Source organism: Lepeophtheirus salmonis, chromosome 5 (assembly GCF_016086655.4).
Source record: "Lepeophtheirus salmonis chromosome 5, UVic_Lsal_1.4, whole genome shotgun sequence".
Classification (NCBI taxonomy): Eukaryota; Metazoa; Arthropoda; class Copepoda; order Siphonostomatoida; family Caligidae; genus Lepeophtheirus; species Lepeophtheirus salmonis.
In genome coordinates, this window is record NC_052135.2 from 73,223,239 (window position 1) to 73,247,383 (window position 24,145).

Genomic DNA, 24,145 nt, shown 5'->3' on the forward strand with positions numbered 1-24,145 from the left:
GCTTTATCAAAGCCTTGGTTAGAGTTTCCCATTCCCCCTTGTTTGACAGGATTAGAAACTGGCCCTTGCGAGGGGCACAACTATGGTACCTTATGTCTTCATTGTTCACACGATGGACAGTTGAACGGGACGCAACGTCGATACTTTCAGTGATCGTATTCATCAATTGGCCGGGAGCATTCTCAATTGTTTGCTTTATTTCCCACAACAAAGCAGGATTTTGGACAATTTTGGATTTTCCATACGTTTTCTGAATTTCTGGACGTATCGAGTAGTGCACCTGACCGCTTTAGCAAAAATTTTGAAAATTTTACTTTTTTTTTTAAATAAACAATAATTAATATTGTTCTGTTAAAACTGTGAGGCAAAAAACAAATTCTCACAACATTTATTCATCTTTTGACAAAAATTACTGTAATTTCGACAAACAAGATTTTTGTAAGGGAAGAATATCCCCCCTACCATTTTCTCCTCTCCCGTAGTAACGTAGTATGTCACCAATATGAAAGTTTACACTAATATTTACCTGGCAATTTATATACACATAGTGTCCGTTAATTGTTTTCCGATCGTTGAATGATTGAATTCGTGTAGTCTTCTACAAACCACAGGTAAAAAAAGATATCGTCACTAAGGATAGGACGGATCAACATTTTTTCGGATCTGGGTAGGTTTGGATATTTAGGCCTAAAAACTCACGTAAATTATGGGGACCAGAACTTTGAGTTTCAGATCTGAAACCAATATTAGACAGATGCTTGTATTGAATTTTATAAGTATTTTACCCGAAGTTCAGACCCTAAATAAAATCGGATCAGGTTTTATAATGGCATAGGACACTTTATCTCGCAACCTCTTGTCTGAATGAAAGAAAAACAAAGAGAAAAAGGGGGAAAAATAGTTAGTAATTACCCAGTTCTTCCAACTATTGAATTATTATAGAATAGCTGATAACTGTTCACAGCTTAGTAAGAACAAATTTGTATGCGACCAGCCAATGCTAAGAATACTGATTAGAGGAAAAGAAGAAGAAATTTCGACTGCTAACAACCAAATACAGTGTGCATTTCTGTGTTTGTGTTCCCGGAGTTACCTCGATAATACAAAAGTATACAACATATTTTCTTATAAGATGTTTTTGCTTCTTTTATGACAATCATTCTTCTGAACGTTGATTGGTTAAAATGTAAGTATCTTCCTAAAAATTTAATTTTCTGTGAATAGCTATGGATTTTTCGAAAACCTTTGCAGCAAAATTATCTATAACCATGTTTTGCAACTTTGTCTAAATAAATAAATTTACAAAAACGGGAACGAGATCAAATTAATAATTTTTATTCAATTCAAATTGTTTTATGCAACTTCCTTTGTGGCATTTCATATCATATAAACTAGGTCCAACTTTATCAATAACTGCAGATCCAAGACACTCATCTCCAAGGTAAAAGGCAGCAAACTGCCCTGGAGTGATAGCTCTTTGACGTAACGCTGATATAACTGACAATTTGCACTTTTTTTCTTTATGTGAAACTCTGACAGAAGCTGGAGTAAGGGGATGAGTGTTTTGAAATCGATACTCTAAAGTTAAGTGATCCGAACATAAATTTCTAGGTGGACGATCGATCCAATGTGCTTCTTTTGTTGTAAAACTATCACTAAATAGACTAGGATGATCACTTCCATAACAAGAGATAAGTTCATTTTTGAATACATTCTTTCCACATATGTACACTTTATCTTTGAGTCCTCCAATCCGTACACGTTGGCCAAGTGTCCATTGATGGATTCCATTGTGGGTACCAATGACTATAAAATGATATATAATTAAATATTAGAAAATAATGATAAAATTACTAATTTATAAAAATTAATAACTACTAAGTTATTTTATTTAGAGAATATTGACTGAAAACTTTATATATATATTCTTATTAATAAAACAAAATTTATTTGTATGTATAAAAACATATGATATACATATGGGTGCACATTATATAGTGCACCCATATTTATATCATAAATATATTTTTTCCCAAGAAATAACAATGTATTCGTATTAATGAACTATTGCAAGCCTGGACTAATAGCATCGAGTGTATATACAGGGTGCACTGCATATAGTTTGACCCCCATGTCATCTTTAACAATCTTGGTCATAGTGGTTCTGCTTACATTGTGATCCTGGGCCGGCTTTTGTATGGATCTTAGTGGATTTCACCGAATTTTTAACAGACAGCCTTGACCAACCTTGAAGTTATCACTGTCTTGGCTATTCCACTCCTTGACCTCAATCAGACTCAATTCCATCCTACAATCGCTTTTTGCACCTGTAAACGTTTTCCGGTTGACCTTGGCAATCTTCTGGATTGACTTGGAAGTATGCTTAACTTTTAATGGTTATAGTTTGTTCCCTTTTTGCAAAATTTATATGTTCCAGGACAATTATGAAAATTTAATGTTTTGTTTACATGAATTTTTGGAAAAAATTATATTTAACAACAAAACCTACTAGACAGTTATTTTATGCAATACAAGTCTTTAAAATATGGGAAAACCTTAAAAAGTATCCCTGAATATTTTTTAATATATACTCGCGAGGCTTCGGACAATTTTTCCCTGCTGCAGATGAGGCAGTGAGTACTTTAGTCTTTAGAGTGCTACCTGACTGAGCCATAGGTATACACACTCGATGCTATATACAAAACGCCTACGAAATTTAATTAATATGACTACATTGATATTTTTTCGATCAAAAATATGTGTATGATATACATTATGGTGCACTTTATATAGTGCAACCTGTAAACACGCGCAAAATTTTATTAATATAACTATATTGTTATCTTTTAGATCAAAAATGACTTCTTTTTCTATTCAAACATACATACAGACAAATTTGGCTTTATTAATATAGATTAAATGTATTTCAAACTTACGGATGTATGAAAATAATGAACAAATGGGGCATTAGACGTGAAAAAGTGATTCAAAATCATTCATGAGTTGGCACTGTATGTTTGAGCCAAATATCAATTTGAAATACTGTATTATTATGATTTGTCAACATTAAATCAATTTTGACCAAAAATCAAGTAAAAAAGAACATCCCAATATACTTTTTGACTTCATATATACATACTGACCAATACTTCATAGACATACTTATATCAATTATAAGCTTATTATTCAAATTCCTGGTATGAGTTTAGATACCCAATAATTTTAACTATAGTTTAAAAACATTTTTATCATTTAAGAAACTTATATTGGCCCCGATATGGTCTTTCAAATATAATCTGTCAGCTTCGTATTCCTTTATTGTGACTATCAATTTGAGCTACTTGAAGTATCATTTGCAGTTCCTCCAAAGGATTAATCAGAGTAAATTGTTGATAGAAATTCAAAATAATTCGTCGAAGAATACAAATGTAATCCACACTCAATCATGAGAAAAATTGTTCTGGCTGCCTGTCATGTTGACAGGCCACATATATAATAGTTCGGGCCTACTCACGAATCTTATTCAAAGCAACAATAACTAAGGATCTATTCTTGAATGGTATTATAGTCGAAACATTTTGCCAAAACCAACATGAATGTTTTTAAAGGCTAAATAAAATTATATTTAAATTTTAAAATTGGATTAAAATTTAATATACTTGATTACAATAAACATTTAAAAAAATAATAATAATATATGAAACGCCATCTATGTTTTTAACATACCGATCTATCACAATTTGGATATTTCGGTCAACTATTTCTTTCTTTTTTGACGGCGTCAAAAAATCTATTAAATCATTATCTCCAATGATGTAAATCCGGTGTGTTTTTTTAGCTGGCCCGTTAGTTTGTAATTTGTAGAATAAATAATGAATTTTCTTTTCCTTATCAGTAGTGATTATTATTTAATTCCTGAGCAGTGAACATCCTTTCCTAAATAGATTCAATTATTTTCAAAACCTGTTTAATCGTTCGTGTGTGCTCATAAAAGACGGAGCGTAACCCTGAGGATTTGTTGTGGAGTTATAATTGTAAGTCCTTGTTGGACTCAGAGGGATCAACATCGGAGTGATTCTAGCAAATTTCCTTGTTTATATCCTTTTCTCCTTCCTTTATTTGTCACAGCTGATTGTAGCTGATCTAATCAAACTTCATGAGCATTATTCTTTCTCTACTCCAAAACATCCTTCAAATTGTTGGGGTTACCATGTTGATTTTCGGTTTTGTTCTTTCAACATGTCCATTCCAGATTGGATTTTTACCTTTGATCCTTTCTGTATTTTATCACTATGCAAACGAGTTATTAAATTATGCATAAAAAAGAAAATTTGTCAACCGTTTTTCCTTTTCCAATCGCTATACATAGTTTTTCTTCGGCCACATCCCTTCTTTAGTAATGTCTTAAATTAGACAATAATATGTAACAATCAAATACATAGACTAAAAAATATACAAAAATGATTCTACGTATATGAGTTCTGTTCTCCCCAAATTATTTTCACACCCCAAAAACTGTGTAATAAGAAAATATGTAATATGCAATTTAAGTAAAAGCGTAAATAAGACATGATCTAGCTTTCCTCTAAGGTATTAATTATTGTTGTAAACAATAATTAAATAGGAATTGTTTGCAAAGAAAGATATGTTCTTTATTTGCGTTAAACATATATTTTTCAAATGTTATACTTGCAAAAATAAAATAAAAACAATATCCGGATGGGTGCCCCGTACTTTTGCTTTAAACTATTTTCCCTCTAGACATATTTTCTTAAACCATTTTGCCTTAGGACATTTCCCCTGAACCATTTGAGGACGTATGTATTCATATGGCAACATAAATGTTGCATGAGATATTAAGGTATGTTTGAAAGATGCGTATGCTTTTATTTCAATAAATGTATTACGTAGTTTCTGAAGTCATGTTGCCCATCAATGAGATAAAGACGCATTTATTCAAATTGTTTTCACAACGTATTTTTATTCAGAGTTCTGTAATTCCATTCCCAGTAAATTAATTCCCTGTAAAATTCGTCCGCGGGCATTTCATTCCCACTTTTAAGAGGGATTTTAAATTCATTCCCTGTAAAATTCATCCCCGGGCATTTCATTCCCACTTTTAAGAGAGATTTTTAGTAACGTCATACGGTTTATGTTTCTAAACTCCTAAGAAGTTTTTGTGTAAGGATTTAGAGGGAGGACTGGGCAGTTGGCACTGAAGATGAGTCATTGATTACTAGTGATGGATGGGAAACGGATATGAATTACTTATAGGGGTTATACTTTGAGAAATATAAGAAGAAGAAGAGAATCCCGGGATTAACATATCTTTCTTAAGGTATAACTATTATCCACAGCTTGTGATTCCATTCATACTCACTATTAAGATTTATCAAGACGTCATTTCTAATCCATAAATCATTCATATCCGTCTCTCATTGACCATCACTAGTCATCTCCAGTTCCGACTGCCCAGGCCTCCGTTTACAGCCTGATACAAAAACTACAACGTAGTGTGGAAATATAAACCTCATGGCGTAACTGAATATCCCTCTTCAAAGTGGGAACGAAATGTCCGGCTATGAATTTTACAGGGAATGAATTTACTGGAAATGGAATTACAGAACTCTGAATAAAAATACGTAATGAAAACAATTTGAATAAATGCGTCTTTATCTCATTGATGGGTAGATGAGAATTTTGTATTACCTTATTGACCTTTTAGTTGTAAATGCATGGTATATTTCCTTATTCAATTACATCCATGACATTGTAATATACTTAATAACGCATTCTAAAAAAGTTCCTAGACATGGAAGACCGTCAACTGAATCCCCAAAAACAAGCCAAAGAAAAGTCCACAGTTTTCATCCTGTGGATTCAAAAAGATTTGACGGTCTTTAACACAATGTGCACAAAATACAATGCAGGACTGTCGTTTATAAGTGAAACAAATTGTTTTATTAGATATCACAATAAATAAAAACAGATATGTAGTATACAACATCAAGAAAAATATCAGAAAATTCAAGAAAATTTGAAATCTAAAGAAGTATTTATTCATTATAGACCTATAAAAATATTTATTTTGATGTTTTTCCTCAAGGATCAAATATAAATTAATGTGGCTTATACGTCCTTATTGTTTATTTTTGATTGAAATTTGATGTTCCCTTTGATTTTTTAATCAAAACATATAATGTATATTAAAATAAAAACCCCGTCAAATGGTTGTTCTCCGTTGGAATAATCATAGAATTATGCTTTTTCTCATATTATGCATGTTCGCCAATCCATGAGTCTTTCCTAACATGAATAATACATCATTTCTGATGATAATTAATAATGCATTAATGATTAACACTTCTTCTGTTCAAATCGTTTTCCTGTTTGTTAATTATTTTTTTTTATGCTAATTTTATTAATTATGTTGTTTCTAGCTAGAATTCATTACATAGTGAGATTTCGAAAATATAAAATTTTGGGGCATCATTTTATCATTATTTATTTATATTTTAAGGCAAAATATCCTTGAGGCGAAATGGTTTGAGGCAAGATGTCCTGAGGCAAAATAGTTGAAAGCAAAAGTACCTTGTGCCATCTGCAAGATGGGGCAGATCTACTAAGTTGTCGTAATAAACAAATCAGTATACAAGCTACTCATAAACGCAAGGCGGCGCCACTATCCTTGTGTATGTAAACAAATTACTAATAAGTAAAGAAGGGATTTGTGTAAAGAAAAAACTAAGTATAGCGATTACAATCGGAAAACAGTTGATGTGTGTGCTCTATTTTAAAAAAAAAAAATTTTTGTTCATTATTTGATAAGTCATGGGGCGTTAGGATCTTCCTCTAAAACTATAGTTCTTAGCCTGTGGAGAATTCCTCACTGGTGGAGAATGGTGGAGTTGGCAAGTGGAAAATTACTGGTCGGACAGAAGAACCAACCAAATATTCAAAATGTCACCAAATTTTCCAAATTTTCCAAATTTTTGACAAAATTTCAAATCACAACCATATACTGACTGTTTTAATAAAATGAAAAAACAATATATGAGGTACTGTAGGTCATGTTTGTATAGAAGTGACAACACTGTTTGGTTAAAAATGTCAACAAGGGCTCCCCACAAACTCACTCCTGTCGCATCAAAAGAACGAAGCCAGCATCTACCTAAACAGGCTGCTGGGCGAGTTTCAGCAATATTTTACGGACTTCAAAATAGACAACCCAATGATTGAGTTCACGAGAGATCCCTACAGACTTTAAGTAGACAACTTCCCGAAGGAAACTGAAGACATATTCACCAGTTTCTTTACTTGGTGCATGCAGTTAAAGCTATTTTTGACGAGAAAACCCTGAAGGTATTCTGGCCACCATGAATAGTTCGTATCTTCTCATTCCTGTGGCGGCGCCCAAACTACTGTTTAAATTACCCTCTACGTACCTGTACGAGTCTGATTTTCGAGTATGGTTGAGATCAATACCAAATCGCAAAAGCACATGAATGACCTTGAATCTGATTTGTGCTGCGCCATTTCAAAATTGGAACCGAGCATTGAGGCACTTGTCAATGCAAAACAAATGAAAAAGTCTCATTAACCTGTATGCGTCTCGTGTTGCATTTTTCGTATGTTTTTTTATGGCCCAAATAAATTGGGAAAAAAACATAACGAATCTTTTCATATGTATCCTATTTTCATTTGTTACTAAAAAAAATATACTATATTCAAACAAAATCAAGGGCCGTAAAATGGCACAAAAAACAAACATTGCATGGGTTAAAATCGAATTTCTGTTCAAAAACCGATGATGTGGTTGAAAATGGAGAGTTGGCTCACTTAAAAGTACGGAATTGGAGAAAAAAGGTCATAATAACCCTTGCTCTAAAAGAAGAATTATCGCCTATCTTTGGCGGCAATTGATTTAAAAATGCATAATAAAAAGAATATATATGGATTTAGATATAATTACATTATTTTCCTACATTAATGATATTTTAAATGTAGTCATTTCACCTCTTTGTAGCAGTAATTCATTTTCTCCATCTAAAATCATAAAACAAGCAGCTGATAATAATAAGGCTATTTATTTAGGTATTATATATGTCTTGCTCCCACCTCCTCTTGCGCTCTTACAAAAATCCCATCCCTAATATAGTAAACGACGAGCATGCCCCATTAGAGACGAATATTGATATTGAACTTAAGTTATCAGTAGGGATGGAAATCTTGTGTATTTGGGTCATGTTGAGAATAAAATAAACAAAAAATCAACATGGTAACCCTGACAATTTGAAGAATGTTTTGGAGGAGAGTAGCTTAGCATTTGATACGGTGCAAAATCCACCTCAACAAGCTTGAAAAGCAAACTCTTATCCTCGCCACTCCCCCGACTATCCCCCCTCCTGGACTTTGGTATTTTATAGGCACCTCAAGGGGAAGCTTTCGGAAGTCCGATACACAACATAGCATCAACTGAAGGCCGCCCTCATCACTGATTGAGCCAACCTAGAGATAATCATTATATATAACTTTTTGTGCAAAGTTTCGCACAAGGCTGGAACTGGTCATTAAGGTAAAAGCGGGTATATTGATTGAGAATATTAATAAGGTGTTCCTTGATTGTATTTACGAATTAAATATTCCAAATTAAATGACAATTTTTAAAAAATAATAATTTTTGTAATTTCCAAAAAGTGTTGCCTTTAAGACGCAGGAGTCTGTACAACTAAATTTGAAGACTTTTATAAAATAAAAGACAGTTTTTAACCTTGCCCTTTATGTAAAGGACATTTTGATTTTCATCTTAGAAGCCTAGGTGATACACTTGGGGATTAAGTAATGGCGCTGCAAACTTCAATACCAATTTAATATATTAACATTTTAAATGCACCAATGCTCCGGTACCATTAAAGTATCAGAATACCGAACAATACTAATCGATACTAAAATGTTCGATATTGTAACATTTCTAGTATCAATGTAATAAACAGCTTAGTAACGACATATTTTCAAGTAGCATAAGAGAATTTGAATTTGCTTTTTTTTAAGGATAATAATGAAATAAATAAATTACCCTGCATAATCCTTTATGCAAGAATATGAACAAAGATTGTAAAAGAGAATATTTAAAAAAATGAGTCTTGCTACAAGAAATATGCCACACTATAATTTGACTATATTAAAGAGATGTTCATGAACGTATAGATAGATCAAATTAACAGATATTGAAACACGTTTGTTAATTATTTGACTTGTATTGAACATGGTGGTTAGACAAGGAGAGAAATGTATTAATGAAGTTATGTCTGATTAAATGCATTGCTATTGACACTTTTATCACCCGAAGGAATTGAAGGTTCAAACTTTTATATTATGAGAGTATAGCAATTAGAAATATTAAATGAAATAACCTATTAATACTAGGATAAACCTATATTTAAATAAATTTATTTCTGACACACTTTTTTTTAGAGGTATAATGAATCACAATCAAAAAGTCATATAACTCATAATCCACCTGTTATTGTTCTGCATTTACAAAAAAAAAAAAAAAAGTTTCCAAAGGCATTTTCGAGAAGGCAAGCGAAATCCACAATCAGATCCTAATCATGCTGGACAAAATGTGACAAATTTGGAAGGTATGAAATGTACCCCGATCAACTGCACATCGAAAGAAACGGCATCTTAACATCCTTGCCTAATCCTAGATTACAGCATATGGGCGCGTATTGAGGTCAGGGTATGTGCTAAACGCGCATCCAATTTGAGTGTCTTCAAAGAACGAATAACTGAGGAAATAACTAAACTTGAGTCAGGCTTTATTATTAAGATCTGCATATTACTTCAAGGTCAGTTAAAGCGCATTATTGGGCTTCACATCCAATAAACAATGAGTTTTATATTATTTATACGATATGTTAAAATATCAAGTGTCCTATAATAAATCTTTAAGAGAAAAGTACAAAAATGTTTCATTAATCTAAAGTGTGTCGAAATTAAATTTACACTCGGTACCCACATATGTCAATGCTTAAATATTAACTAAAGATGGAAACAAGAAGGAAAAAGAAGCATACCTTTTTTACTTTCAATATCAATTATTTCACCAGGTCGATCAGAAACATACTGACGAATAAAATTTTGAAATCCATCTTTGCGTTTGCCAATGAAACAAATGCCCATAGACTCTTTCTTTTTGGCTAAATCTTCAAATCCAGAGGCAGAAGCAATTTTTTTTACAACTTCCTTGGTTATTGAGCCAACAGGGAACATGGCTTTTTTCAAGGAATGCTGCGACATTTGTGACAAGAAAATAGTTTGGTCTTTATGTCTATCAATTGGTTTCAATAACTTTGCTCTTTTTCCTCGGTGTGCCAACTCCAGATTTTCACCTATTAGTATATTAAAATTGAATAGATTCTTTTTTAAACTATTTATAATACTATAAATTATAATCATTACCATACGAATTTCTGGCATAATGTCCAGTGGCAACAGCATCAACACCAAGGTTATCTAAGCAATACTTTTGGAATTTGTCAAATTTAACTTTTGAATTACATAGTATATCCGGATTTGGAGTTAACCCTGATTGATAGTCCTCAAGCATATTGAGAAACACATCATTCCAATATTCTTTGACAAAGTTAACAGATTTAAAGGGGATATTTAATCGTTCACAAACGCTTTGTGCAGTTTGAGAGTCTCTTGTGCCATCACATACTAGAATAAAGGTATTTATTTATTAAGAGAATAAAAAGCGATATAAGAATATCACTTGAATTATCTTCGTCTGAAGGCTCCCAATTTTTCATATAAACACCAATGACTTCAAATCCTCGTTTCTTGAGAAGCAGAGCGGAAACGGCTGAGTCCACTCCTCCAGATATTCCAACTGCAACACGTCGTATCATCACCGATTCACTAGGAATAACTTCAGCAATTCCTTCCTTAGAAAGAAATGCACTTATATATTTATGCCAAAGTCAATGTGTAAGCTCATTTGAAATGCAGTCTACTCTTTTATTATTTAATATAAGAAATATTATTATAGGCTCGCCCAATCTAAAAATCTAAAAAGACGCAAATCTGATGAAATATTTCACACGTTGAAGAAAAAAAGTAAGTATTACACTCAAATATCAAGTCCATACTCTGCTTGAGAGGAAGAATTGAATATGTTATATATGTGCTTACCCAATTTTATTTCGGTAAAGTTCAAAATATGCACGCTAGCTACATGTATATTCTAGTCAGCACTCAAAACATGCTCAAAAGACAGACAGATATGGAATATGGCATTGTCTTGACATGTGAAAACTATGACGTCACAACCAAACGTCACGATCCTAGGAGATATTTCATTGAGATAGCTAGCTAGATGTTTGCTCACACAACCCACCGGCCGGCAGATATACTCCTTTCTATAGAGCTTTCAATTCATTTCTTTAATCATTTTCTTTATTGTATGTTTATTATTAATAATAATTATAATTAATTCGCAAATCTCTCATTTACCACATAGCTTGTTACTTTTGGCAAAGAAAATATTATTCAAGGTTTTATCATTAATTATATTACACTACTAACTAATACAACTCATAATTATATAGGGTCCGGAGTGAAATAAAGCTAGACGATTGACATATTGTTGCGTCATTTCGAAATTCATGACTGTTTCCTTGAAACACACCCACTAAAGTTTATCCGACATTAAGCTAAAGTGTCGTTTAAAATATGAATAAGAAAAATTTGAACTCTTTACATCAATATGATTCAGATTCGTTGAAGAAATATTTAAAAATATTTACTTTGACCATAATATATTTCGCATGAAATCCATGTTCCCCCAATTGAATGATATTGATTAATGTTGATTCAAGTCTCGTAATTAAGAAGTAATGGAAATTGTAGTTATTCAAGAACAAACCTGAACTTCAAAAGATCAAACTTATCGAATAAAGCTTAAGTAATTCTTAAGAATTACGAAAACAGCTACTTAAGTAAATGATAATTCATTATGCACTGATAGTAGTTAAAAAGTAATTAAAAAACTAGGGACTTAACTGAAACTAAAGTCCTTATATATTTAAAAGAGTACTCTTAACTATTCCATCAACTTCTACCGAAACATAATGCGGTTTTACAAGTGTCAAAAAATTTTATACTATGTTTCGCAATCGACGATGAAATGATACTCTTCATGCCTTGATATGATTACGTACAAATGTTAATTTAAAGGATCTAAAAATTGAAATATAAAACTTATTTGTGTCAATATTTTTCCCGATAATTTTTTAAGCATTATTGATATTATCGATTCCTTGGAATCCATAAAAGATCGATAATTTATCCTCGCTAATAATGATATCTTCAATCAATAGACTTGGGCTTAGTGTATACCCTTTTGAGCAAGGATGTATTTATATTAACCTCAATTTTGAGAAACTGATCAAATAAAAAATAAATAGAATACAAAGTTCCGTGATTTAAAAGCAAAGCATACCTGCGTATATTATTGGACGTTGTTATTAATAGTTATTATGACGTTTAAGCGCCAATGTAAAAATATAAATAAAATTGATAATTGAAAAATGTACGGTGTTCCGATCCTGGAATTTCCACCATTTCATGGAGAAGAGGAAGATGTCAGTAATCATAACTTTCTTTTGAACGTAAAGCCCATTCATCCTTCAGATGAGAGCATTCATGCGGACTTGGAAGAGCCGGACATTCCAATTCTCAAGAAAGAAATATCGAATTTGTTAAATCAAAATGCGTGTTCCGAGAGGAAGAGTCAGTTTAAGCGTCCTGTAGAGAGCCCTTCAGATTATTGGAATGGTGAAGCATCGGATCGAATAGTTACTATGTCAAAGGTAAATGAATTAATGTGCATAAGAGTAATTTGGGCCTAAGTACAGTACTTGTCCCAAAGTACTTGAAGTATTTTTTCATTTCATACCTTGTTTTTTATTGGCGTTTCAGAATTATAACGACAAGAAACTTGAACTCTACCGAGACCCTTGATTCAGAAAAAAAGTTATTCAATCAACTCTCATCACTCAAGGCTAAAACTGAGACTTTAAAAAGTAAAGAGTAAAGCCTAGAGTCGAAAATATCTCTAATGGAGTCATCCATATCACAAATCAACCAAAACATGGATATATTTAATGAATAGTACACTCAGCACATATCCAATGAAAAAAAAAGAGTAAGAAATTATGAATTAAGTGCAAAAATATGCTCTCGTTTTGGGTTTATCGCTCCAATTAAATGAGGAGAATAACCGGCTTATCATCAAACTTCATAGACATTATTCAAATAACCCTCAAAAGGAGTATTTATGTGAACTCGCCTTGTTAAAGTCATCTAAAACCTACTATAAAATTGTTTATTGTATCCCAAAGATGAAGGAACAGGATACATTAGAGCATACACTGAATAAGATTGAACAATTATGTGGATTAGTAGTTACTCTATGGCGAAAGTTTAAAGAGATATTGGCATAATTAATTTTGTTTGTACAATTTTGACTTTATTTCTGAAAGTTAGGATTAATATTCCATGAAATAAGTATGGTTTTTAATTTGGAGTTCGTTAAGGACATATGAAGTTTTAGTTAGAGTTTATATATTATACTATGGGTATTGCTTCTTCCCCGAAGAAGTTTTATAATTTGAAAAAACCACTAGTATAATTTACAAAAAAAATGATAACATAAGTATTTATAAAATACTTCATTTCATTTACGTAACAATCCACGTCCATGAATCCAATGAGACTTTCTAAAGCTTTTCACCCGAGTAATTTTTCAATGTGTTTTTTATAATACATATTATTTGTATTGATAAAGGGGAATATATAAGAAAGATCTTTTACTATAGGATGACACATAAATCATGCACTGGTACATTCAAAAATTTATAGATTTTCTTAAAATAGATTGTCGAACAATTTTTCGACGACAATTTCAGTCGTTTCCTAAAAATCATTTTTCATAAAATTGTAGTTAAACAAGAAAAAAAGTTATAAGCACTTAAGAGACCAATTAATATAATATCTAATTTGATTAAATATAAAAATTTTCTTCAAATTTTAATGTACATATTTTGAAGTATCTGAAAGTATCGGCACCTTTGATTTATTAAAAACTTTTTTGTAATGCCTCTTCTGAATTTCACTTTATTTATTTATTTTATCATTGTCAAAAAGTCCACTGATAGCCCTTTTGTCTATGTTTTCCCAAAGTACCATCTAAAATCTCTCCAAATTGACGACATCCAAAAATCAGAGGTGGGAACTGGGACTCGAGTCCATATTTAGAAGAATTGCAATTTGTCTTGATAATACAATCAAAGACTTGACTTGTACTGAAAAGGTAAGACTCGTAACTACACTTGGACTCGAAATTCATTTCTATTTGTCACTGGATATAAAGATTCATGAAAATCAACTACAAAGTTAAAAATCAAAGCAAAGCTTTTAAGTTTCAAAAAACTCTCATGAGAACATAGGAATTATTTAAGCATATTTATATTTACGAGGACTTAAACTGGACTCGATGAAAATATTTAAGGACTGGGACTTGTCTGCAATGACTTGGACTTTTAGTATAAGGACTTTTTCTCACATCTGCTAAAAATAAGAATAATATCCACAGAGATATTATTAGCTTTTCATATACACATATCATCCGGGGGAAAAGGTGTGATTAAAACTTCTTTTCCTGGATAAAGTTGAAGTTGTGTTGGCATATGAGGGATGTTGACATTTTTAAACACTTAGTCAAAATTCTGGACTTATTATGGAGTCTTTAACTCCTAACTTCTCTATTTGGTTGACCTAATTTAACCGCTAGATAAATCCAAAACTACTTTATGTATAATAACTGGAAATATACTTTGTAATGCAGATATTTGACTTTAGAAACAGCGCCCTTGATATGTTTGAACTTATTATTATTATTTAAATATTCCTATCTGTATGTATAATTAGGATATAATTAAATTAAAATTTCAATTTGTGATTAAATTTGAATTGAAAATGATTCTGGAAAGCATAATTTTTAGATATCAATAATTCGAATTTTTAATCCCAAATTCATTATACTAAATTGAACCGATGAATAACCTTCGATAATATATGACTATACAAAAGATAGTGATGAGTTTTCAGTTTCTTAAATAATGCTTAGTGATTATCTTAGACAATTGACTCGTATTTCAATTTAAAACTGAATTCATATTAGAATGAACACGGCATTATCAACAGAGACTATCATAAATATATTTGACTTGGTCAATAATTACATTTATTAATTATAACTTTTATCAGTTGCATGTATACAAACAAAAAATTTAGAGATAAAAAGAACTATGGACTATCTTGACGTAATTTTTCTTATAACAAGTTATTGCATGGGGAAACTCGTCGATAATCTATAAATTTAATTGCAAACTGAGGATTAATAAGTATATATATAAATTAGGAGTTTGATGAGAACATATATATTCTGATTCAGCAAACAATATATTCTTTCTTCACGAACTTGAAAGTATTGCTAAATAAATCAGTTCGGTCAATGTTTCCATCGAATATTCATCTTTAGCTCTTGTATCAAGAAAACATGCCAGAAGGAACCAAGAAGAGATTTTCCCTACGGAGTTCTAAGTCATTTGAGTGTCCAAATGTTAGCGATGGTCTCAAGACTTGTTATAAGAAGATACTAAAACCTCTGGAAGAACATTATCTGTATGATCAGTTTTACTCTTCAGGTTTAGAAGAATCTGATTTTAATTCGAAGCCAATGGTATTGCTTATAGGTCAATATTCAACAGGTATTGATACGACATATGTAGTTTACAAGCAGTCAAATATATTAATTAATTGAATGTTAATTATTTAAACTGAAGTAACATAATTTGATACATTTCTCCTTGATTTTACAGGTAAGACTACACTTATACGATACTTGCTTGGCGAGGACTTTCCTGGGATTAGAATCGGACCTGAGCCAACAACTGAAAAATTCAATATTATTATGAAGGGATCAGATGAACGAATTATCCCAGGGAATGCGTTGGTTATGGACCCAACGATGCCATTTCGATCTCTTGAAAGTGTAAGATATTTAAATCCTATCAGTTATTTTCAACCCCGTTACGCTAAGTAAGGACATGAGGATTTTAATAACTTATTATGATTGATATTTGCAGTTTGGGAATACGTTCCTGAATCGTCTTCAAAATTCACTTGCAACATCCCCAATTTTGAACGGTGTAAGTGTTGTGGATACTCCTGGTATACTTTCTGGACAAAAACAAAATACTGATCGTGGTTACGATTTTACTAAAGTTCTACAATGGTTTGCATCAAGGGTTGATCGAATTTTAATCATGTTTGATGCTCACAAACTGGATATTTCAGATGATCTACGAGATGCAATCGTGGCTTTAAAGCCTCATGATGATAAGGTACAAATTATTTTAAATAAGTTTAAATATATATTATATAACTTGATTGCGTATGAATAGATTCGCATTCTCTTAAATAAATGTGATTTGGTGGAATCTCAAGAATTGATGAGAGTTTATGGTGCATTAATGTGGTCTCTTGGTAAGGTGTTAGACACACCCGAAGTTGTTAGAGTTTACATCGGATCTTTTTGGGATCAGCCGTTGAAGAGTACAATGAATCGTCAACTATTCGAAAAAGAAGAGGAAGACCTTTTACAAGTATTATAAATTTGAAAATAGCCGAAGTTTTAAGGTGAAATAACAACTTCTTGGTTTTCTTAGGATTTGAAATCTTTACCACGACAATCAACGATTCGAAAGTTAAATGATTTTATAAAAAGAGCAAGAAACGTAAAAATTCATGGATTAATTATATCAGAATTAGCAAAAAACATGCCTGCAATGTTTGGTAAGCAAATAAAAGCAAAATTAAATGTGACAAATAATAATATCTTCGTTTATGAATAGGGCGAGACAAAAAAAAAAGGATCTTCTCGAAAATTTGGAATTAGTTTATTCTACCGTCCAAAAGGAGCATAGTTTATTTAAGAACGACCTTCCAGACATTAATCAAATGAGAGAGAAACTTCGTTATGTTGATTGGTCCTTGTTTAAGGGTCCTGACCGGAAACTTAATGACAAAGTTGATAAAATGTTGTCAGAGGACATGTCCCAACTCATCAAATTTGATCCCATTGACGCAAACGACATTGAAATCGATATTAACGTCAATAACACGCCTTTTAAAGTAGACAGTATGTTAGGGATATTATTTTATTATTATTATAATGACTCTTAAAATATGAGAGAAATTTGCTTGAATTCAACAAAAAGTTTAAAATATAATACATTTCAGGTTATTCGATTCAAGATGAAGCAACTTGGAGTAAACATAACGTTCCGGCAGCTGAAGAAAATAAATGGTTCGTTGCCAACGAATGCGCTGTCAAATACGTAGACTGGGTAGAGAGATTCTATGCTCTTGGGCCAGTCGATGGAAAATTATCAGGAAGTATGGTTCGAAAAGAATTTTTATCATCAACCAAACTACATAAAGAAACACTAGCAAGGTACACAACCATAAAAATATATTATTTTGGTACTTTCCTTTAGTCAATATTACTTTATTTCACAACTAAATTGATCTTTCATTTAAAATATGAATATTATTTCGAAATTATTACATTATAATTAAAAGGTTTTAAAAAAGATAAAACAAAATTAGATTAAAAAAATATAATGTGCGAATTTGATCATCACTATGTTTTTTTCATTTTAGAATTTGGATTTTGTCTGATTATGATCAGGATGGATTCTTAAATAAAAATGAATATTGTCTAGCAATGTATCTGATTGAGTGTAAGCTAAAGGGCAAAGATTTACCGCACACTTTACCACAGTTTCTTATCCCTCCATCAGAAATGATCAACAATAACGAAAATATATATTAACAGATTGATTATTATGTCAGGGCAATCAGCAGATTAATATAGAAAACAAAGATGCTATAAAGGCTGCAAAAGATTCCCCAGAAAAATACATTTTGTTCAATAATTAATTATTGTAATCTAGCGAGACTATTTCATGAATTTTGTTAATACTTTGAAATATTGTCAAAATAATAAATATGAATATAATTTCCTCTTATCACAAACCTGAGATTCATTTAGCAAATATTGTAGAATTAAATCATTTTGTATTGTTCATTGTCGTCTTCACTCAAAGATGAAGGAACAGAAGGTAGGGTCTCATCCCCATAGGCCGTATCTAAGTCTCTTCTATAGGATACGAAAGGAGAAAAGCCTCTGTGTCGATACGTACGAAAAAAATTCCAACCGTATTTCCTTTTAAAATATGTTATACCACCGATAGCAGACAAAATTATAAGAATAACTGGTATAATAATCATTTCTGTCAAAGAAAAGGAAATATTGTAGTATGATAATGATACCCAAATGATAATAGTAATTAATTAATGTTAACCTTCATATTTCGACTTTGAATCCACTTCTTCCACAAAATGATTTTCATATTCGTATTCAAATGGAATACAAACTAAACTCATAGTCCACTCAAACTCTGCATAACATGGATTTTTGTATAATAATTTAACTATCCCTTTTTCTCCTTTCGCTAAAGATCTATCGCACTTAAACCATATTCGACTTGAACGTCTAAAGATATTTAAAAAAATATATAAATGTACATTATTGGAACAAGTTTTTACAAGAGAGTAATACCGAGTCGCATTATCATTGCATAGACTACCACCTTGATTTTCGATAATTAAAGACTCATGATGAAAATCGTATTGACTTGAATGAATATGACCATAAGATGATCCATTACCACAAACAGAGCATGAAGGATTTTGACAGGGACTCAGAGTCCATCCAAATTCAGCATTATGAGTTTCAACTTCTGAAAAGTCTACAAACTCTCTTCTTCCAGCATGGTAAATTTTACATGAGTGAGCTGTATAGATATACGGAATTTGTAGATCCTTACAGGCAAGAGCAGTTGGAAATTCGAAATTGATTTGACAGTGATCAGAGTCTTGGATTTTAGATGGATATCCTATATGTGTAAACAGGATAAAATTGAAAGATGTAAAAATATTTTTCCGAATGATTACCTGGATATATTTCCGGATCACACTTGAACGAAATAACTGAGGATAAAGTTTTATTTTGTTCAGCAGGACAAATATCTCCATGTTCATAAATAAGTTGTAATTTTTCATTTATAAGAAATCCTTTGCTCATTACTCTATACAATGATGGATTTGTACCGTTACAAATAGACACAGGATACGATTTTTTGTCAACAACTCCACATGATCCAACTGACTGACAGATATTTAATCGCCATGAATCGTCAACAACATAAGAACTATCAACAGGTTTTATTAATGGTGAAAAGTCGTAATGGTATCCTTCATTTGTCGAAATCCCGCATTTTCGTCGGTGATCAACGCAAACAAATGATGTATAGACATTAAATATATAAATACATCTCCCATTTTGAATTATATCTAAATACATTGGTGAATCATACTTTGGGCAAACAAAACGAACTATCACTGAGTATTTTAATGTTGGATCTTCTTCACATTTATCTCCATCTATATACTCAACATAAATCAAATCTTCTACCATGCGGATTGAATTACTTTTTTTTCCCGAGCATCAATTTTTGTCCTATAGACAAACAAATATAAAAATTAATTATTATAGGTATATATATGAACATTGGATCTTGTTAAAAATCATTTTTTGTTTCCATACTTTTTTCCATGTTTTTGGGTATAATGATTTTTTTGTTAATTGTTTTTGAAAGGTCTGTCTCATGGGCCTTAAAGATGTAAGAAATTCATATTTTGAAGTTATTTCATGGTTTTGAAATAAAAAGCATTATTAAATGACATCATTATGTGAAAAAAAATGAAGCTAAGATTAAAATTTGAACTCATATGAATAACATCTTACTGATGTTTTGTCCTGTAAGTATAAAACTTAGAATGTTATATGAAGGGAAAAAGGCACAGCTATGCACACAATACGCTCTAAAAAATTTGCCTGTTTCCAACTTATTTTTTATTTAAGACCTGTTTATTAACTTTAAAAAATTACCCTCTTGACACTCAAAAGCATGGAAGAAAGTACTAAAAAATAAAAATGATTTTTTGAACAGGTCTAATGAACATACTTCATAATTACCGTTAGGCTTTTTTAATATGGCCGCAAAAGGATCATAACCCGGCAAATAATCGCAAATGTTAATATAAAAAGTATTTCTATCAGAATCTTTGAAAGTGAGAGAAGAGTTACTGCCTGACAGCTGAGAGAAATCGATTATTTCATTTGGAAAATTCGGATTTCCGCTAATATAACAGCCATCTTTTGTAATTGCAGTACGTTTTCTCGGACAAGCTGCATCTGTTAGAACTAAAAATTGATATTGGCATCCTAATCGTCCTAAATATTCCATAGAAAATATTCGACGACCCCAATCACACCTTAAGTAATTCATCATAAGTTAAATTTTTGTAGCAAAAAGGAATAAATATATATTTAAAAAATGATTACTATAGGAAGGAAACTGCCAATAGCTGAATAGTTTCTTTTACCTGAATATCACTCTTGTTGAGTAGTGGGTATGATTAGAAGAGTCAAGTGAACATATAGATCCCATTGTATAGTCCAGGTGAATATCCTTAGATGTAGAATTATAATAAGGAGGATTTCTTAACTCTCCCAAGCCAAGGGAAACTTCAGTTCCATTCTCCGACACAAGCATGCATGCAGCAGAATTCACAGGACAGTCATAAAACAACTTGGAACTTTGTAATTCCCTACATACATCCAAAACAAAAACGGCTTTATCATGTTTCACGATAATATCATCATCAATATTCGATCCAGATAAAACACCAAGATTAATTTTGGTGTCGTTAGGCCCTAGAAAATTGTTTATATATTTTTTTTACAATATAATTCAATTAATTAAAATACCATCGATATCACACGAAATGCTTTGCACAGGACAGACCAGATGAGTTGTCCAGACAAATTGATGAGAACAAGTTTCGTTTCCAGGGAAAAATTCCGGCTTAGAAAATAATTGCTTCGTACCACAAATAAACATGAAACTTGAGGTAAGATTTTGTTTTTCATCATCCTTACATTTCTCCTCAGATGAATACCTAAAAAAAATTAAATATATGCTAAGTAAGCATGACAAAGAATTGCAGGTCCTTCCAGGGTCGTCCTAACCAAGTTTGAACACCCTTACAAAATAATATACAAGGGATATTTTTATGGGGCACATATGTTTTTGATTCTACGCCCATTAAAAAACTTACATCAATGTCAGCATTTGGCTCATCTGCATGCCGTTAATTAAGTTATTTTGTCCCACACTAACACCATTTAGAGAATTTTTGGAAGGAATCATTATATCTTCCAATGGAGGGATATTATCTAATTTACAGACCGCTGAATTGGCACCACATGTACCATTATATCCACCTAATAGCCCCTTTCCACAGATATTGATAGCCCATGATGAGTTTGATGAGCTATCATATATAATGATATCGCCATCCTCATTATACAGAGATGATAAATCGATCCCTAAATCTCCAAAGAGGCATTTGTTAACACCAGTATGAAGATAAACTTCCATCTCTTCGCCTAATGAGCGAACACAAACGAAAGGGGTTCGCCAAAGAAAGTAATAATGGCAATTATTCTTTATTTCTATGAGTGTGGGACCCAAATCCTCTTTGTTACATTCATAAATGAATGAAATCGAACCATTTGTTCCGTTACAATTATTATTGGTGTTATAAATAAGGCGAACCTTTTGTGCAAATTCTTCCCTACCCTCAACAATCAACTCATGATTTTGTAATTTTGTTGAAATTTTGCCATCTGTGGAACAAATATTATCATTTTCGTGCAGGCAATTGTGATTGGGTCGGCAAAGAGTTATGCTAATATTATTTACATTCCATTCTTTGAGAAGTAGACCTCTCAAGTCATAATTTGCAGAGTTACTGAGTAAAGGACATTCCGTAACATTGATGGAACAAGCTTGTTTTGTGAACACATTAAACCTTAAAAGATAATTATGATACATTTAATTAACTTAATACTGCCCTACATATGAAATAAATACTTACATAATGAGTTTCTTATTATGAGATGTTACTGTTTCGCTATCTAATTGAATATATGGATTTCCTTTCGTACAAATAAAATTAAAATGAACTTTAGCCTGAATGGATTCGTATTCTAGGGTTATATTTGTCATCCAATGGTCATAAGAAGTTGTAACAGTCCAATTTGAATGATCTCTTGTTCCAAACCCCAAATCACTAATAAATGATCCATCTGAACTTGTAATACAAAACACTGATCCGTTACATCCATCTTCTGAAGTTAAAGTCGAGCAAAGTCTGAATCTATAAACACGATCTGGAGTCGAAGGAATTACAAATGTTTCTTCTTGTCGGATCATATTATTTAAATTGACCGTATGGTTGATTTCCTGCACATGTGATTCACAAGCATCAAAAGATTTCACGGAAGTAGTGCCACTTTTAGGACAGGCAGAAGGAGAGAGCCAAAGGAAAATAAAGACACATGAATCAATCCCTGGACTTTTCAAAAGTGAAATTTTATCGTCATATAAACCAATATCACAGATAAATTTTATGGCGACAATAGATGCATCCGCGGATGCACTACAAGGAGGCCCATTAAAATGAAGACTATAACCCTCTTCAATTGTGTTCGTAATGGGACTTCCAAGGCTTTTAATGAATGGTATTTGCTCACTTCCATTGAACTTAGAGATACAAGCGCTAAAATCCGAGTCACATAATTCTTGAATTTTGTCATTTTCAAGATGATTTCCACAAGGGGATAGGTAAAAATTTAAATTTCCTTGTCTAAGTTCCTTGGTTTTACGTGACCATATAGAGTCACATATATTTAGTGCAAAAGATGATTTAAATAATGAGAGTAGAATAACTATCAGAATGAATTTCTCCATAATTTTCTACACCTTACTGAATAATAAATATTTCCTTATTTAACACGATATCAAAATATATCAACAGGATAATTGTTTATCCATGGTGATGTACCTTTGCATATTACCTACCTCATAATATAAATGTATGAGTTAAAAGATTGCACAAGAATACAATATCATTTCATTCTTTATTTTGTATCATATAGGTATAGTTATAAGATTATTGGCATAGCAAAAATAAAGTAAATTCTAATGATAAATTAAACTTCTATACAATGTCTAAATAGAGCCAATATTATATAGGGACATAATCCTGTGATTTAACAAAGAGGGATGCCAAAACCTTGAAACTCTAAAATTCCTGAGGGGACAGAAGAAATTATTTAATCTTTCCCATTTTGAATATCCCATGGGTCCATAGCTTATTCTTGCGAATCGACTTGTACTCCAAAGCTAGTATATCGTAAAACTCAAAAAAACTTTAACGCTATGCTTAATTGTATTTGAGTTATGGACTTGAAATGTTCTTGAATAACATCTGAGGACTCAATGAAAATATTTAAAGACTAGGACATGACTTGATTTTCGACTTAAACTTCCAGTATAATGACTGATACCCTAGCTTTGATTGTTGTTGTGACGTAATCTCAATCTCTTAGCTATGAAAGGGAGTCGAAACCGTCTATCATTTCTTGCCTTGAGAGGATCATCTTTTGAGACTATGGATGATGGATATATGTAAAAAGGATGAAACACCCAAAAGAATTAAAGTGTGGGCTCCTTACATTTTTAAATAAGGATTTGAAAACGACCTAAGGGGGAAAAAAATATGCCGTTTTACAAATCATGCCCTATTAAAAAGAAGCAAACTAAAAAACTCTTCGTACCCAAAACACGAAACGTAGAAACACGAATGGACATCTTCTGGAGCAAGACGCATTAAAAAATTGAAATGATTAAATGAGCAAATATACGTTTGTCACTCCTCCAATTAACTCAATTTTGTCAGATATTCAATTAAGGTTGGTTTTAAAGGAAGAGCTTACTTTTTATCCATATCAAAATCATAAGATTCTTTCAGTGTC

The 24,145-nt window shown here is 31.7% G+C and overlaps 4 protein-coding genes across 8 annotated transcripts; 1 reads left to right on the plus strand and 3 right to left on the minus strand.

Annotated features, from left to right (window-relative positions):
- Positions 1-1,319: 1,319 nt before the first annotated feature.
- LOC121118333 (mitochondrial tRNA-specific 2-thiouridylase 1) lies at positions 1,320-11,345 on the minus strand. 3 transcript variants are annotated; one of them, XM_040712908.2, is made up of 5 exons: positions 11,200-11,345; positions 10,781-11,075; positions 10,465-10,725; positions 10,080-10,394; positions 1,320-1,806 (listed from the first exon to the last, which is right to left on the minus strand). In XM_040712908.2, the coding sequence occupies exons 2-5, from the start codon at positions 10,914-10,916 to the stop codon at positions 1,325-1,327; spliced, it is 1,194 nt and encodes a 397-aa protein (XP_040568842.1). In that variant the 5' UTR covers positions 10,917-11,075; positions 11,200-11,345; the 3' UTR covers positions 1,320-1,324. The 3 variants fall into 3 exon arrangements, with proteins under 3 accessions (XP_040568842.1, XP_040568843.1, XP_071745048.1); XM_040712909.2 differs by having other exon boundaries at positions 10,781-10,952; positions 11,200-11,338; XM_071888947.1 differs by having other exon boundaries at positions 11,136-11,329.
- A 1,190-nt stretch (positions 11,346-12,535) lies between these two features.
- On the plus strand, positions 12,536-18,171 carry LOC121118339 (EH domain-containing protein 3). Of its 2 annotated transcripts, none has more exons than XM_040712914.2 (10): positions 12,536-12,878; positions 12,988-14,380; positions 15,337-15,839; positions 15,951-16,123; positions 16,218-16,475; positions 16,536-16,736; positions 16,800-16,926; positions 16,986-17,272; positions 17,374-17,587; positions 17,797-18,171. In XM_040712914.2, exons 3-8 carry the CDS (start codon positions 15,629-15,631, stop codon positions 17,027-17,029), a joined length of 1,014 nt encoding a protein of 337 aa, XP_040568848.1. In that variant the 5' UTR covers positions 12,536-12,878; positions 12,988-14,380; positions 15,337-15,628; the 3' UTR covers positions 17,030-17,272; positions 17,374-17,587; positions 17,797-18,171. The 2 variants fall into 2 exon arrangements, with proteins under 2 accessions (XP_040568848.1, XP_071745049.1); XM_071888948.1 differs by having other exon boundaries at positions 15,491-15,839.
- A 324-nt stretch (positions 18,172-18,495) lies between these two features.
- Lerp (lysosomal enzyme receptor protein) lies at positions 18,496-19,675 on the minus strand. The gene is made up of 3 exons (XM_071888124.1): positions 19,153-19,675; positions 18,758-19,094; positions 18,496-18,691 (listed from the first exon to the last, which is right to left on the minus strand). The coding sequence occupies exons 1-3, from the start codon at positions 19,673-19,675 to the stop codon at positions 18,496-18,498; spliced, it is 1,056 nt and encodes a 351-aa protein (XP_071744225.1).
- LOC121118338 (cation-independent mannose-6-phosphate receptor) lies at positions 19,201-23,135 on the minus strand. 2 transcript variants are annotated; one of them, XM_040712913.2, is made up of 6 exons: positions 22,204-23,135; positions 21,382-22,137; positions 21,032-21,222; positions 20,647-20,977; positions 20,237-20,535; positions 19,201-19,717 (listed from the first exon to the last, which is right to left on the minus strand). In XM_040712913.2, the coding sequence occupies exons 1-6, from the start codon at positions 23,076-23,078 to the stop codon at positions 19,686-19,688; spliced, it is 2,484 nt and encodes an 827-aa protein (XP_040568847.1). In that variant the 5' UTR covers positions 23,079-23,135; the 3' UTR covers positions 19,201-19,685. The 2 variants fall into 2 exon arrangements, with proteins under 2 accessions (XP_040568847.1, XP_071745047.1); XM_071888946.1 differs by having other exon boundaries at positions 19,569-19,717; positions 20,226-20,535.
- Positions 23,136-24,145: the final 1,010 nt, after the last annotated feature.